This window comes from Procambarus clarkii, chromosome 32 (assembly GCF_040958095.1).
Source record: "Procambarus clarkii isolate CNS0578487 chromosome 32, FALCON_Pclarkii_2.0, whole genome shotgun sequence".
NCBI lineage: Eukaryota > Metazoa > Arthropoda > Malacostraca > Decapoda > Cambaridae > Procambarus > Procambarus clarkii.
Window position 1 is genome coordinate 17,126,328 of NC_091181.1, and position 18,357 is coordinate 17,144,684.

The following is an 18,357-nucleotide window of genomic DNA, read 5'->3' on the forward strand; positions in this document are numbered from 1 at the left end:
TATCATAACTTTTGTACCCTTACCTTCCTAACCTCCCCCATCCAACCTTTACTTAGCTGTCATACATTTCACCCCTTAACCTAACTCCTTTTTGATCTTAGTGTATGCTTTGTGTTAGATATAATTTGTTCTTATTCTTTGACCTTTAACCTAACCCTTCAGACATAGTTTATTTGTTGAATATATAATCAAGTACCTAACCTTTGTTTCTCCTCTTTGTATATTTTTAGCCAAACCCACATTTCCACTTAACCTTCGTTCCTTTTCTGTACTTTGTTTTCACATATAAGTTAATTCTTTATCTCAGTAATAATATAAGTAAAGTAGTAAAAAGTCAGTTATACTAAGACTTGAAATTGAGAAAAAGAAAACAAGCTAACAATAGCATGGGAGGAGGAGCAAGGAAGGGAGAGAGAGAGAGAGAGAGAGAGAGAGAGAGAGAGAGAGAGAGAGAGAGAGAGAGAGAGAGAGAGAGAGAGAGAGAGAGAGAGAGAGAGAGAGAGAGAGAGAGAGAGAGAGAGAGAGAGAGAGAGAGGGAGAGAGAGAGAGAGAGAGAGAGAGAGAGAGAGAGAGAGAGAGAGAGAGAGAGAGAGAGAGAGAGAGAGAGAGAGAGAGAGAGAGAGAGAGAGAGAGAGAGAGAGAGAGAGAGAGAGAGAGAGAGAGAGAGAGAGAGAGAGAGAGAGAGAGAGAGAGAGAGAGAGACAGAGAGAGAGAGAGAGAGGAAGGGGGAGAGAAATAGAAGGAGGAAGATAGAGAGAAAGAGGAGAATGAACTTATATTTGAAAACAAAGTACAAAGAAGGAAGGAAGATTAAGTGGGAATGTGGGTTTGGGTAAAAATATACAGAGAAACGAAGGTTAGGTTAGGTTAGATTAATATATTCAACAAATAAACTTTGTTTGAAAGGTTAAGTTAAAGGTCAAAAAATAAGAACAAATTATATCTAACACAAAGCATACACAAAGACAAAAAAGGGGGTTAGGTTAAGGGGTGAAATGTTTGACAGAATATAAGCTAAGTAAAGGTTAGGTGGGGGAGGTTAGGAAGGTAAGAGTACATAAGTTAAGATACATTATATAAGTTAAGTTAGTAAGTTATGTACGGTGGTTATGTTAGGCTAAGTCATTTAAGTTTAGTTAAATTAGGTTAGGTTATGTAAGTTAGGATAGGTAAGTTAGGTTAGCTTAGCTAAGTTAGGTTAGGTTAGCTTAGTTAAGATAAGTTAGGTTAGGCTAAGAAAGGTTGGCTAGGTTATGTAAGTTAGTTAGTTTAAGTACATTAAGTTAGGTTAGGTTAAGTTAGGATAGGTTAAGTTAGGATAGGTTAAGTTAGGTTAGGTTAAGAAAGTTACATTAAGTTAGGATAGGTTAGGTTAAGTTAGGTTAGGTTAGGTAAGTTAGGTATGTAAGTTTAAGTTTAGTTAAGTTAGGTTAGGTAAGATAAGAAAGGTTAGATTCAGATTAGTTAGGTTAGGTAAGGTAAGATACGTTAAGTTAGGATAGGTTAGGTTATACAAGTTAGGTTAGGTTAGGTTAGGTTAAGTCAGGTAAGATATGTTAAGTTAGGATATGTTAGTTAAGTTTACAGTCTCCGTGGTGTAGTGGTAAGACACTCACCTGGCGTTCCGCGAGCGCTTTGTCATGGGTTCGTATCCTGGCCGGGGAGGATTTACTGGGAGGAAATCCTTAACTGTAGCTTCTGTTTAACGCAACAGTAAAATGTGTACTTGGTTGTAACAACGATTCTTCGCGGTGGGGATCGTATTCCAGGGACCTGCCCGAAACGCTACGCTACTAGTGGCTGTACAAGAATGTAACAACTCTTGTATATATCTTAAAAAAAAAAAAAAAAGTTAGGAGAGGTTAGGTTATGCAAGTTAAGTTTCAACTGATTTCAACTTTACTGGACTGATGAATTTTACTGGTCTTTGACTAATTTCAATCTTTTACTGGACTTTGACAATATTTGAGTCTAAAATAATCTCTATCTTAAATGGACTCTGAAGAAAATCGGTCCTCAAATGGGCTCTGAATAATTTTAGGTCTTTTCTGGTTAAATAGCCATAAATGGGTATAAAAACTAAAACTCACTGCTAAGATGTCTATTTTCATTAACAAAACTTCTATGAACATATTTCCTGAAAAATGATTTTTTCCAAATTTCGACCATAAACTCATAAATAAACTTCCATGATTACACGAACTTTGAAATATTTTCATAAAACTGAACTTTATGAAATATTTTCATAAAACTTGAAAAATGTTGAATTTCTCACGTAAGAACTCTTAACAAACTTCTAAGATCTCTGAAATTATTTTTCTCATAAGAAATCCTTAACTCCAAATGAGTGATTTTGAAAATAAACAAAATTTGTCCGTAGAGTTTACCTGGAAACCCTGACGGCGTAGAGTCCCTTTTTCCCAGAAAAAAAAGTTCTGCTAAGCCGTCATTCCTACTACTGGCCACTGGAGGCTCCAAGGACCATCAGGGATGCAGGAGGCGCCCAGGACCATGAGGAATGCTGGAGGCTTCCAGGACCATGATGGCTGCTGGAGGCTTGAAGGACCATGAGGGATGCTGGAGGCTCCCAGCACCATGATGGCTGCTGGAAGCGCCCAGGCCCACGAAGGATGCTGGAGGCTCCCAGGACCACGAGGGTTGCTGGAGGCTCCCAGGGCCCATGATGGTTGCTGGAGGCTCCCAGGACCATGAGGGTTGCTGGAGACTCCCAGGACCATGATGGTTGCTGGAGGCTCCCAGGACCACGAGGGTTGCTGGAGGCTCCCAGGACCACGAGGGTTGCTGGAGGCTCCCAGGACCACGAGGGTTGCTGGAGGCTCCCAGGACCACGAGGGTTGCTGGAGGCTCCCAGGACCACGAGGGTTGCTGGAGGCTCCCAGGACCACGAGGGTTGCTGGAGGCTCCCAGGACCACGAGGGTTGCTGGAGGCTCTCAGGGCCCATGATGGTTGCAGGACTCTCTCAGGACCATAATAGTTGCTGGAGGCTCCTAGGACCTCCACAAGGGTTGCTGGAGGCTCCCAGGATCACGAGGTTGTTGTTGTTAAAAAATCGCTACCTGGAACATAAAGTTCCAAGTAGCACGGGCTATGGTGAGCCCGTAGTGTTGCTGAAGGCTCCCAGTGTTGGTAATTATCCAACAGTTATACATCATTTTTGTATACTAATACATCAATATTGTATTAACCATAGTAATTACTAATTTTACTAATTCGAAGAATTAATCCAATTAATGTTTCTATTGTGAAGCAATATTTGCCAGATCCTTCCTAGACGTCATGACGCCGTGAGGTAGAATCAGGCTCAAACATGAAATATCTCCACATTTAGTTGAATTTAAACAGAGTCCAGTTATTTACTTTTCTTTACTAAGGATAATCGTTTATTTATTGTTTTATTTATACAGCATATTACTGCTTACTGAACTCGCTTATTTAGGTGAAGTAACATCTACAGTGGAAAATATTTCAATGTAAAATAATTTATATAATATTCCTTTTCGTTTATTTTGTGCAGTATTAATAAGCTGACTTGTGTTATGCAAAAATATATTGCATCTTAATACATTTATTCGTGACATTAGTACTTGTCACTATTCCTTACTTCCCTAATTAATTATAAGTAAATAAAATACTTTACGTTCGAGAATACTTTGGAGCATTCTGTGCATGCGTATCGAAGTCAGGGAGGAGGGAGACACCATTACTACTAGCGCCGCTATATTAGCTGCGTGCAAGAGTGAGGCGCTCTTGCAAGGAACTTGCTTAGTGTCGTTATATTCGCTCCTACAATCACAAGAGCGGTGCCACGTTCTTTGACACATAATGGCAGTGTCCTGAAACTAATTAATTCTCTGGCCCGTAGTTGACAACGGCAGTTAACGGCAACGGCCATTTTCAAGACGAAGAACTGGAATCGTTCCCTAGATCAATGGACACTTGGCCCGGCAACTATTAATTACCGTTTATTTAACACTGTGATCACATGTTAATATTTAGGCTAGTTGTCGTTTGGCCATACATTTACAACTAAGATCCAGTATGTTTACTCTCTAGTCGTATTCCGTAATTTATATATAGGAATATATATCATTAATGTCTGTAAAAGAATTCTATAGTGTCAGATATATCGTTTAAATCATATAAGGAAGAATTCCGTATTATTAGATATATCTTTTATTATTTACATAGAAGATTTCTACAGTGTAATTGCCTTTCAGCTCCCGAGTTCATATCAACCGAGGAGCTAGGCGACCCCACCTTCACGTGCAACAATTTACCCGACGCAACACATCGTCACTGGAGTGTGGCAACCGATTTCACAATTCTTAATCACAGCTAAGCAGCTGAATTTATTTTAGTATATTTACTAACAATTCATTGGTTATTGATATTTACTATAATATCCATTTACTATAAATATTTATGTATGCTATATTATTTCATACCTGCGTTTCTTAACATTTTACTAACAGATTTGATATGAATAATTATTTTATCTTATGCTAATTACTGTAATTGATTACAGCACCGAAATAATGCTTGGGACATATTAATCTTTTGGCATGTAACCCCCCTCCCCCCCATTTTAGGTGAGTGAATTTGCCTCATAATATACAGTCGCTTTAATATTCGATGTATTATTAATTAAGAACATGCATAGGACAATAGTTTATGCAGATAATATCTAACCACTTGCTCTACATAGTTTTCCACTTTTTCACAAAAAGTGGTGGCCCTACGTAGCTATCGAAAATAATATAAATTTAAATGATTTACATGAGTCAAGTTTTCCCACACCCAGGACCATGATAGCTCCTGGAGGCTCCCTGGACCATAATGGCTGCTGAATGCTCCCAGGACCATGAGGGATGCTGGAGGCTCCCAGGACCATGGTGGCTGTTGGAGGCTCCCAGCACCATGATGGCTCCTGGAGGCTCCCAGGACCATGAGGGATGCTGGAGGCTCCCAGGACCATGGTGGCTGTTGGAGGCTCCCAGGACCATGAGGGATGCTGGAGGCTCCCAGGACCATGGTGGCTGTTGGAGGCTCCCAGGACCATGAGGGATGCTGGAGGCTCCCAGGACCATGAGGGATGCTGGAGGCTCCCAGGACCATGAGGGATGCTGGAGGCTCCCAGGACCATGGTGGCTGTTGGAAGCTCCCAGGACCATGAGGGATGCTGGAGGCTCCCAGGACCATGATGGCTGCTGGAGGCTCCCAGGAACACGAGGGATGCTAGAGGCTCCCAGGACCATGATGGCAGCTGGAGGCTCCCAGGACCATGAGGGATGGTGAAAGCTCCCAGGACCACGAGGGTTGCTGGAGGCTCCCAGGACCACAAGGGTTGCTGGAGGCTCCCAGGACCACGAGGGTTGCTGGAGGCTCCCAGGACCACGAGGGTTGCTGGAGGCTCCCAGGACCACGAGGGTTGCTGGAGGCTCCCAGGACCACAAGTGTTGCTGGAGGCTCCCAGGACCACGAGGGTTGCTGGAGGCTCCCAGGACCACGAGGGTTGCTGGAGGCTCCCAGGACCACGAGTGTTGCTGGAGGCTCCCAGGACCACGAGGGTTGCTGGAGGCTCCCAGGACCACGAGGGTTGCTGGAGGCTCCCAGGACCACGAGGGTTGCTGGAGGCTCCCAGGACCACGAGGGTTGCTGGAGGCTCCCAGGACCACGAGGGTTGCTGGAGGCTCCCAGGACCACGAGGGTTGCTGGAGGCTCCCAGGACCATGAGCCTTCAAAATCATTAATATTGTTGCAGGCTTCTAAGACTAGGAAGATCGCGGGAGACTATGAATCCTCCAGCGATCCTCCAAGTCGTGTTTTTTAAATTACTTAAGTCAAAAGCAATTTATGGACTTTGGCTTCATGTCTTACCAACCTGTTGTGTTTTCAGTGTTTTAAGATAAGAATAGATACAACCAGAGTCGCATACGTAACACGTCGTCATACTCCTGACTACTCACCACAGAGCAGTAAATCATACTCAGCTCAGAGCAGTATATCATACTCACCACAGAGCAGTATATCATACTCACCACAGAGCAGTATATCATACTCACCACAGAGCAGTATATCATACTCACCACAGAGCAGTATATCATACTCACCACAGAGCAGTATATCATACTCACCACAGAGCAGTATATCATACTCACCACAGAGCAGTAAATCATACTCACCACAGAGCAGTAAATCATACTCACCACAGAGCAGTAAATCATACTCACCACAGAGCAGTAAATAATACTCACCACAGAGCAGTATATCATACTCACCTCAGAGCAGTAAATCATACTCACCACAGAGCAGTAAATCATACTCACCACAGAGCAGTAAATCATACTCAGCTCAGAGCAGTAAATCATACTCACCACAGAGCAGTAAATATCATACAGCATTTCCACCTTATAAAACATTTGGCTAGCAAATTAAGCAGTATTATATATTAGTAAAACCCTTTATCCCAATAGTAAAACACTGACCAATGTTTAGACACGAATAAATTACAAAGGTGGTTGTAAAAATAACTGAATTAAAGTTATATATTATATAATAAAAAAGATTTTATTATAAAGAGTAAATTGACTAATTACTTCTTTCTCATACAAGAGTTCTTACACTGTTGTACAGCTACTAGTATGCATAGCATTTCGGGCAGGTCCTTAATCCTAACTTCCCCAGCCATATCGTTTAATCGTTTAACAACCAGGTACCTATTCACTGCTGGGTGAACAGAGGCAATCAGTTAAGGATTGACGCCTAGTTAATCCTCCCTGGACAAGATACAAACCTAGGTCAAATCACTCGTAAAGCACGGGGCTAGTGTGCTATCACTGTGCCATGGGGACTTCTAAAGTTAAAAAAAAATAATAATAGGCATATTAGGTGAAAAATTTAAAATAGCCAATAAATTTGAAAGAAATATGGTGTCATATCGCTACAAAAGATTGGAGACATAAAAAATACTGTACTTAAAGCAGCAAATAAGTAAGATAACTATTAACCTAATTTTATCATGACATTATATAAATTTTCAGTCTCTTGTAACACACAGCTCTTGTTACAAAGTGCTGATTTCAACTGGGTTTAACCTGCTTGTTAATAAGCCAATTATTTTGTGACAATAATTCATTAATAATTCCATGTATTCATTATTACTATTCATTTAATTATTCGTTATTAACTATTAATTATTATTCAATATTAATTATTCATTATTAATTATTCATAATTACAGGCATTCAGCTGGAAGTATTTCTGCTTTCTCTGTTCAGCAGTTGTTGTATTCCACCCTGGAGAGCTCTTATCTCGTTAGATACACCACTTGTCCTTAATTAAGTTATATTTTCTCACAATCAAATTTATATTTATGGCAAAGTTTGGATAACCAATGACAAAGCAGATCTTACCTTCCAGTAAGATCATGGAAAAAAATATCTTACGGTGTTTTTTTGATGTGTGATTCAAAATAGGAAATTGCTCGTTTGTGAATTTTTTTTCAAGTGTAGGTGTGGACATGAGCCAGCAGGAGGTAGCGATGAGTGTAAGGACGAACACCTGAGATACGTCCATATCATTCACCATTTAGTTCGCCAAAAGGTCAATACTTAGAAGTCCCATAGTTGACAATGGTTGTTAAATAATGTGGAGGGAACCACATTCAAAATGCTCGCGAGCAGGAATATTTCTTGTGCTAGGTGAAGCTGTGTTCCTGATTGGTGGACGGCGGACCTGTGCAGTATCTCTGCGCATCGTCCACGCGCAGGCCCGGAGGAGGTAGAGGAAGGCAGAGGAGAACTACGCCTGATAACGAGAAGACCTGTTACCGACTTCCCTTGGACGGTGGTTGTCTGGTCGAGTATTGGCAAGACTTTTTGGACCTCGCCCATCCTTCCCCCTGAGAAGCCTACGCATCGCTTCAGCTCTCCAACCAGAACACTTCAACTCAAGGTGAGCAACTGTTTTCATTTTTACACACATATATGAATATGTCGACACCACGTGGTCGGTCGTCCCATACCCCAGAGGCGACCGCCTCCACAATAATGTTAACCTTGACCGTGTATCAAGATGCAAATTTACTAACATTGTTCTCACTTTTAAGGATGTGATAACATAAAAAATTGAGAGATGGTCCCATTGAGGAAAATATGTGCCCCAGATTATATTCCAAATACTTTACTGAAATACACTGAAATGTTTCATTTCATATCTGAATATATCTGATTAATATCTGAATAAAACATGTCCAATGAGTTAAAAGAAACGGAAGCACATATGCCAGAATTGAACATGAGTTTGGATTTATCTCAATATATTTTACATATTTAAATAATTTGGTTCATAGAATCCTAGGTTTGTACCAATATAACTATATCATGAGCATTGCAAAAAATATCAGCCTTATTACTGATAATGTAATAGGCATCTCTCCTCGAACTCTTTCAACAATGAATCTAGAGAGTAAATAATAAAGGACTCAAAAATGCATCTTGTTTGACTCCAAGTATTAGTGATAACTTTTCGGAGAGGAAATTACCGCCCTGTGAGAGGTAGAACTGAAGAGTTTCTGTCACCGGTGTTGAAGAGTAGCAAGTTCTCTATGTAAACTATTTAAAGTAAGAGGTGCTTGGTTCGTCAACTAGATTGTAAATGAATACATAATTAAATCAGAGGCCAGTCTTGCCTCTGGCGCCTTAAAACCAGCTGCTCCGGGTTGATGGACTCGATAACCTGGGAAGGCAGCCCATCTTGGGGAAGGAAAGCCATGATTTCAAACCTTCGCTGTCTTGCGGCCATACCCTCTTTTGGGAAAGGCTTCAGGAGTAAACCTTGAGGAAAAATCCTGAGTTGAAGCCCCTACGGCAGTTCGTCGTTGACTTCGACCTCGTTCTGGCAGCTACTGCGACGGTGCTGGTACCATGTGTATTGGCGTGGCCTTTCCATTGGATAATTTCTGCAAAGTGGAGAGGGGGGGACCTGCTGCATGGGTAACAGCTTCTCCATATTGACCAACCCAAGCTTTGCGCCCTGGAAACCAGAGCGCAACTCCATAGTCTCCCGAGACTGAAGGATGCCTACTACTACTACATAATCAAACTATTTGTTTAATATTATGTTTAGGGTAATGGCTCTAGAATTATCAGGGACATAGATGCTCCACAGTTCTTTGGAATAGCAGCTAATACTGAGATGTGTGTTACAGATGGCGGCATGCCATAGGAAAAAGACACAAAGACAGATAATGTAAGGTATTCCATATAGAAGGCTTTTATTGGCAAGGGCATATTGTAGATGTTAATGGAGTTATTCAGCTTTCTCAGTAATTACCGATGTTACAGTGTGCAGGAGTTGGAATTGTGGGTAAGATGGTAACAGATCTCATAGACAATAGCAATTAATCAGTTTCCATCTCATCTGTATTGAAAAAAACATTGCTGTACATGGTTGAATATTTACTTTCGAAAATATTTGATATACAATGTGACCTTCCCAGAGCAGTCATCCATAACGTTGGTAATTCTATTGAATGAGATTTATAGTTTTCTAATTTCACCCCAAAATTCATAAACTTTTTTCTTGAAAAGTTATCAACAACCTTTGGTCTTGCAATATTCTCTTTCCAAATTTTCCTAATGGACTCCTCGTGGGCTGATGATATTGTGCCGTAGGGATACGTCTTATCAGGGATAGCCGGCCATCTCTGGGCAACCCGCATCATTTCATAAGTTGTCCTAAAAGATCGATTTATTTTCGATTATCCAACGTGATCACTTTAATGAGGGATACTTGTTCTATTTGTTTTGAAAACGATACTTTATTTCCCCATCCTAACATGACAAATGTAAAAAATATTGTTAGACTGTTACAGTAAATAAACCCTTAAGGCCATCAATATTACCTGTGTTCTGAGAAGGATTATGATTCCACCGGCAGCAGCAACTCTCAAGGGAGTTATAGTGAAGGTGGCACTGACAGGAAGCTGCCCGGATAGACTGTCACTATCACTGATAGTCTTATTCCCACAGATGTATCCAGTAAGATCATCATCAATTAAAAAGATAAATATGAGACCTTCCTCTCCCATCCCATGACAGAATGCTAAAGCTAATATTTTTAATTGTAAGCTTATGCATATCTTCAGCTTCCATGAATGAATGAAGTAAATATAAATAGGCATCTTGTTGAGAAGGCTTCGTGTTAGTTAAAGATACGATGTTAGCATCACAAGATGAATTAGTAAATTGATATGTTCCGCTAACACATCTCCATCCACATCTGCACAGTTACTGTTGCTGGTGGCACAAGACATAGACACACATATACTAAAATACTGTTAAGCACCACTGGTGACACGTGCATTGTCAGTGCACGTTGCCAGAATCATCCTTGCATGTAGATGTGCCACAGGATATCAGTACCAGCATATGGTCTTCCTAGACCTGATGGGTCATCAGACAGTTCAATGCTGCCAGTTTACAAAAACATCTTCATTATTGGAAAGATTTAAAACAATTAAGGATGTTTTTGTAAGAAAGAATGTAACATATTCCAAAAAGCTTTTGGATATTCATGTTTTCTAGGTTTGAAATATACCATGGGGTACTTTTAGCCGTTAAAAGGTTCATATAACTATTTTTCCTTATATTACTGATTTTAGTTTATCTTAAAGTGGACTGGAGTTTCTAAATATAACACCTCATAATACTTCTAATATATTGATGCAGGTATCTTGCCATATGGAAGAAGAGGCTTGACACCAAGAGCGACACAGGCAGCCACCAGCAGCAGCGGCCACGCCACCTTCACCACCATCTCAGGCTCTCACCTGAAAGGAACACATATTGTGCCATAAGTTACAAAAGGTATATAGTATTCATGAAAATATAAGTCGCACACTATAATATCTCGTTAAGTATTTCGGACACATAAATACTGACTTCCGGACCAAGGGTCACAATCCAGTGGGGAGTTTAATATAATTACTTATGTCAGTCGATATTCTCAATCGACTTGAGAATGGTCCAGGACGGACCGAAACGTCGTCGTCCCTTCACTTTCTTGTGTGTGGTTTGGTCAACATATTTCAGCCAAGTTGTGACTCCTCGTCTGCTTATATCAGTTCATAGACATAGACATGGACTGACATATATTGGGAGGTAATATAATTAAATAACAGAACTAACTAATAAACTTTATATTTAATATTTGAAACCAACTACTTATAATCATATACACAAAAGCTTGGTGCTGTACTATAATGTTGCCAGTAATTATACCCTATGCCAGCATGTAGGAACAAATGGATAAATTAAGCACAAACAAGTCGTAATTGCACCACTGGCCACCAAGAAAATTCTGTTAAACCGTTTCAACACTCAAATTACTTCACAATAATTTATTGTTTCCTTTGATGTTCATACTGTGTTGTCTGATTATCTCTCTGGCACCTCTACTCTTTACTGCCTCTGTTCTGCATTTCCTACTGGCCTTCCAGACTCTTCCATGTATACATTATGTCATACGTCTCTCGTCTCCTTTCTTGAGATATTGAGAGCTTTGAGATGGTCCCAGTAATTTAAGTACTTTGTCGAGTCTGTACATGCCATACATGTTTTTGTATTCCCTCTATTTCAGCAATATCTCTTGTTGAAAAACTCAAAATACGAGATATATGAAATACATGAAATATATGAAAAATATGAAATACAAGCATTACTCAAGGCGGGACAGCACAAGTGATTTTAGTAGTATGAGCATTGTGATGGGAGCCCTGAATTTTAATGTTATCCTAATCCATCTTATTATTTTCTTGGTTGATGTAGTATTGATTTTGTTATATCCACTGAACGTTAAGTCATCAGACATTATTCCTAAATCCATCATGTACTGTTTTCCTTTTATGAGGTGATTTGATTGTGTCTCATATTCTGTATTTCTTTTAAGGTCTTCATTTTTACCATATCTAAGTACCTGGAATTTTTCTCTGTTAAACATCATATTATTTTCTATTGCCCAATCGAACACTTAATTTGTTGATATCGGTTTGTAGTTTTACATTTCAGCACAGAAGTAAGTCTCATCTGGATTTTTACATCATCTGCAAAGGATGGCATGAAACTATGACTTGTATTTTTAATTATTTATATCTATAAAAAAGAATGTCTGTCTGCATGTGTCTGTCAGTCTGTCTGTCTGTCTGCACGATTAAGGTGAGTGTCATTTTACTTGCTTTTAGGGGTCATGCTAATTGTTTATTGACTTCTTAATTTGCTATTCAACTTTGTGAAGGGCATTTTGTTAATTTGTGTAACCATGGAGCAGAACATATTGAACTGCTACAACATCCTTCTGTGGAGAGAGTCTAAGCTTTAATACGTCAGATCTTGTGTATATGGGGGAAGTTATTAGAATTAGATGTGTCTCTCCATATGATTAAAATCAAACTAGTCTGGACTATTCTTGTACATCTTGTGGAGGATGGGAGATTAGATGAAGAAGTTTCAGAAGATTATCCTGATGAAACAAAGTATCTTACTAGATTCAGACTTCAAGGGCAACTAAGCAGAGAATAGAAGAAACTAAACAGAGAGAAGAAGACACTAAGCAGAGTGAAATTGAAGCTCTAAAGGCAACTAAGCATAAGCAGAGAGAGAAGAAGAAACTCTGCCCAGAGAAATTTAAGCTATAGAGGCAACAAAACATAAAAAGCTGGAGCTCAACAGATAGATATTCAGCAACAAGGGCTGCAGCTGAGATAAGATTAGAGGAGAGAAGATTAGAAGCTGTAGTAATAAATAGTGATAGTTCTGTAGGTAGCCTAGCAGGAAGTAGCCTAGGTGGCGTTCGTTTTTCAAAAGGAGTCGCATTGCCCCACTTTAATGAGAAAGGTCCCGAATTGTTATTTTTTCACTTTTCTAAGTTAGCTAAGAGTCTCAGATGGCTAGAAGATTCGTGGGTGGCCATTATCCAGGGTCAGTTCCGAAGGAAGGCCCAAGAGATCTTCGCATCTCTACCTTTTGATGAAAGTTTTCATTACCAGATGTCGGAAATTTCTGACACATACAGAATCTAATATAACAAGCATTAAATGTTGTTGCTTTACAGTAACATACTAACCATAAACACTTTAATCAAGCACACAAAGAAATTCAGGTGTCGTAAAGGCTCGTATAAAATGCAAATTTGCCACGTCAACTGATCTTTAATTTCCTATAAATCTTATGTTAAATCATTCTTAAACCTAAACTTTTTACCTATTCTAGTCTGGGGACCAGAATAGATAAAAAAGTATTTCCCATGACTGAACATAATTAAATAACTAATGAAATTAGCTCATCCAGCCCTTTGTCCATAAATGGGCAGGAATTTAACCGAATGAGGAACGCGTTGCTTTCTCGAGGAGGGTGGAGGAAACGCCATTAATTGAGATCAACAAGTCTTGCTTGGTAGCACGCACGCACAACCACCACGAATACTTCCATCTGGCCATAGTGTTGAAGGACGTCAGAATCTCCTATCTTTTACTTAATTTTGTAAGACATAGGGAAATGTTCTATATCCGTTTGCTGTTATAGTTGTTCCATTTGTGGCCATATTTGTAGATATATGTCGAGCGGTTAGAGTGCATGGCAAGCCGCAAAAACGGATAAGCTTATATTAATTATCCATAATATCTTACCCTTGATATAGACATCATATATTGGTTACGGTCTATTATGTTGTGACTATTTGACAGGTGAAAGTGAAGGGGAAGGAGAATAACCAAATTACCTGGTTCAACAAGAAGCATGCTACGGCGACATTATAGACTGGTCAACTAAAGAGTCAGCTTACGCAACGTTGCCATGTCTATTGTTCATTACCCAGGCCACATTCTACATAACAGCTAGGCTGGAATATTTGTTACTAACCCAGTTTAGCATAGTAGACTAACCATTAGTAGCAAATTTCTATCAATCGATTAATTTTGACTTGGTATATAATTGGTATAATATAATTAAGCCCCGTCCCCCTAGCTTGTGAAGAAAATCTACTAGCAGGACAATTAATAAAATACAGTCCGCTTTACTTAGAAGAAGAAATCAATTATAAAATAAATAGAAATAATTCAATAAATTAAATAATTAATAAATTATTAAATAACTAAATTTCTGCTAGTCGGTTTTCCCCACATGGCTTTGGTCCTTACAAACCTGGATCATGTTTATGATCCAAATAAAGAAAAGAACTAGTGTACAAATAAATTATCAATCAAATACCAGTCAAGGTAAACTGCTAAAAAAACACCTTATAGCCTAAACTCAGTAAACCTCAGTTAGCGGTGCACACACAGAGTGTTGCTACAAACAATTAACAAGCACCATCATTGTTCAAAGGGCAGTAACCAAGAAGCAAAAATACGTGAAAACAAATATATTCAGTGAGTGGAAAAATCACTCTAAACCAGGGCTATGCATTCGCGAATTCATCCACCCAAAATGTGGAGCTCATCTTGGAGTATCATTTACTTGCACATTAGCCTTACCGCTCGATATGTTCCAGTGCTGACGAGCCTTGCTGAACTAGATAGATAACAAATTATGAGGCCTGTGTCCGGGGCGTTGTTCCCACATTATAATTATTTCCATTAGGTGTCATTAGTAAATTTTTGCCTTCCTAGGTACAGGGGTGAACGTTTATTACACAGCAAGTAGATGCTCTTTGTATTACTCTCTTGTCACTCCATTGCCTGTGAGCTACAAACGCTTCACGATTTAAGGTAAGTGTTGTTGCTTGTGCAGGGACCAAGCTGGTGTTCAGTGTAGTTATAAATTTATAATTTTGTGAGTGCAGTGTTACTTATGGAAAATGGAACAAGAAGAAGAATTGCTGTTGTTGGAGCCATACTTTGAAGGGATTAAGAATCTGACAAAATCTGCTAGCTGACAAAAGCCAACCTAGTTGTTAAGAGGATGTCTGGTACTATGAGACGGCTATATTCTAACCCAGGGGCCAGTTTAAAACAGGAAGTGCATGTACTAGTGTCTTGCCCGCTCACTACATAAGTTGAGTTAGGAGTCGAAAGTAAGTTAGTTGTTGCCATGAGCCTTGCTGAACTAGATAGATAACACCAAGTATGAGGATGAAACTGAAGCCAGGTTGGATCACTTGTCAAGGATGCTTGCCCCAAAGCAAGCAGTCAGTACCTCACATGAATCAGAGGATATTATGGATGATGTGGCCCAATTTGAGAATGAACCTCAAGCCAGGTTAGATCCTTTCGTTCAATCAATCACCGAGGATAAAGACGCATCCACCACAACTTCACCTAACACTACACAACAAAAAGTTGAACTGACCTCAGTCAGTTTACCCACATTATCTGTGGATTCTCAAAAACTCAATACCTGAGGCTTCTGAATTATCTTACCACCAAGGTGAACCTAAGAGAGAAGCTGAAGTAGAAAATTTAAATCAAATTCGTAATATCACTATTCGCCCCATCCAGCTTCCTAGGGATAATGCTGACAAAGAAAAGGCTATCATACATCTAGTACAACAATTGCTGGACTTACCCCCAACCTGATCAAACCGCTGACTGATTACAAGCCTTCAGATTGGAGCTTGAGTCACTGCTAAGAGCATTCAGCCTTGAGGTCGACATAATCACTGTTGAGTGAATGACCAACGTTGTCATCCAATGAAAACTGTCCAATCATAAAAAAGATGAGTTATGATCACATCGACACAACAATACAGGATATCTCTGAAAGTTGACAATACAGGATATCTCTGAAAGTTTGCGTTCTGTCATAGATGGACGACGAGCAAACAAGGCACTTACAGCCTATACTAAACATTCAGAAACAGTACCGACATCGAGTTCTTCAACTGACAAGCCTAAAACGACAAAGTCAGTAGAAATTACTGGAAATCAGAGAGGCCAAAGGGTACAACAAGTACTCCCAATTCTATGTAAAAGTGGAGGAACCAAATTCTATGTAAAAGTGTAGGACACAAGGCAGTGTTGGCACGTACACAGCAAATCCCTCAAAGCCTAAAGTTACCGGTTCACAAAAATCGGTAACTCCCAAACGTGCTGTAGGATGGGGGACATGTTTGTTCTGCCAAGAAGAGCATTCAACATACTGCTGCACCAATTATCCTGATAGACATCCGTGTTTAGCAACTCAAGAAATTGAGAAAATGCACAAGGTGTCTCAAATCACACAATTTCAACAACTGTGAAACCCAACAATACACATGCCATAGGTTTAAAAGGGTCAGCACCATGCATCACTGTGTAGACATACGAAATTAAAGTATTCCAAACCCAAGGTGAGAGATTAAAATCCCTCCACAGAACAGTACTGCAAGGTGTGAGAAAAATTCAGTGTCCTAGTGACAACTTCAAAAATTAATGCGACTTTGCTCACTGCCCAACTCATCATTAAAAACGAAAGTACAAAGGTCAACACCCACAGGTTATTTGACCAAGGGTCCCAAAAAACGTTTGTCTCACAAAAGGTGGTAATTGAACCTAAATTAAAGCCTGTAACAGATAAGATTGAATCTATAAGGGTTCCTGACAAACAGGGGACCCCAAGACTTCAAAGTGGACCAACCACTAGTACGTTTAAGCAGTTATGTCCGACCTGTACAGGCCATAGATGTTGACCAAATCTCGTTTGACCTATATGTTCATGGTCTAAGGACAACATCTAAATTCCTACAAGAAAAGGAAATCAAGTGGGCTGATTATTATGGCGCCCTATCCTACATCTTCCCTAATCCAGCAATAAGAGTCATACCTCTACATCCTGCACGTTCTCTGAGGTGCAGGGAATCTTTTGATATATGTCAACGGTAACAAGAGGGATCGGTTGGATGTAAATTTATCACTTTAGTTTTGGACTTACTAGGGGGCTTATGCCCTTTGGGTTTGCAAGATGGCGACGCGGCAGCAGAGCTCCTGTTAATGGACTCAGGCGCAAGCAACTTGAAGATTGGCAGGGTAGGTCACGTACCAAAATTGGGGCCGCACCACCGGGGCGTGACGTCATCGGGCCAGGGGCGCCGCAAAGCAGCAAGCGCCATGGAGCTCTGAGTTTCACGGACCGTCGTTGAGCGCAGACGTGTGTCAAATGAGCTCTCCAGATTAGAGGTCAAGGAGCTTCGGCCAGTGGAATCGTACTACAGACATTGGAAAAGACTAGTGGACTCACAAGGAGCCCCAGTAAGCACAGTTTAGTTGGTGAGGGCGCCAGGAGCATTTTGCTGATAGTCTTCGACTGAGGAGGAGCGACGATGCGGTAAAGGCCGGTGTAGAGCCCTACAGGCGTGCCCTGATGCAACGTGAGCTGCTGTGACAGGGTCAGGTTTACTGGAGGATAGAAGGGAGGATGCCGCGACCGAAACTACAAGAGATTGTCTCAGTGAGGGAAGACGACGAGCACAGGATCAACTTTCAGTGCAAGTAGGAGGAACTGCCATTTTGGGGAAGTGAGCACAGTGAGACGTGTACTACACGACACCTGAGGACCCCATAGTTCCAGAACTGATCACCGAGGAGCGACCAGGGGGCAAAGGACCACTGCTACCATAACGGGGACGCGGCGACTTGTAGCAGAGACAGTTTACTGTAGATCAATTTCCCTCCCAATGTCCCTTTAAACTAGGTGAGCTAGGATTCATCTAATTTAATGTGAATTTTATTATTGTCGAGGTAGATTAGGTTATGGATCTGGATATATGCCATTAATATATGTGTGGAGGAAGATACCTACATGGTGACTAGAGGACGTAACGCGGGACCTCTAAACCGCCCAGCTGACTGAGTTGCTGGATACGAAGAGAGGAGTGCTGCCGGCACCTGCCAGTTCTACAATTTATTCACGTTTATACACAGTGAAGACTTTTCTAGTAAACTAGTTACCTTTTTCTGATGTGCGTGTGTGCAACCTCCATCTCTTGAGCAATCATGAGAGTAATTCTGTATTTGTACAACACTGCTGCTGACATAGTATCCTTGGCTGGCAATACTTTATAAGACTACTCAGAAGCGTGGCTGGGACGCGAATTCTGATACCCAGCTGGCGACCTAAGCAGGTGAATATCATAAGTGAGTGACGGGTTTACTTGTATGTTGAGTTATGGTGGGCAAGCTCAGATGGAGTGTTTTAGGCTGCAGGATCAACGTCTCGCATGGAGATTCGAGTTTTCTCCACTCCCCACAGGAACAAGGCCAGGTCGCAGTTAGCAACTCAACCTCTGGGGTACGACTGTGGGGGGTGATCAGTGGCACCCAAGTACAGGTGAACAAAGTCCCGTGACGATAGTTATGACGAATT

General features: G+C 40.6%; 1 protein-coding gene across 1 annotated transcript; it reads right to left on the minus strand.

Annotated features, from left to right (window-relative positions):
- Window positions 1–4,757: 4,757 nt before the first annotated feature.
- LOC138370450 (uncharacterized) lies at window positions 4,758–5,753 on the minus strand. Its single transcript, XM_069334819.1, has one exon. It carries the CDS (start codon window positions 5,751–5,753, stop codon window positions 4,758–4,760), a length of 996 nt encoding a protein of 331 aa, XP_069190920.1.
- Window positions 5,754–18,357: the final 12,604 nt, after the last annotated feature.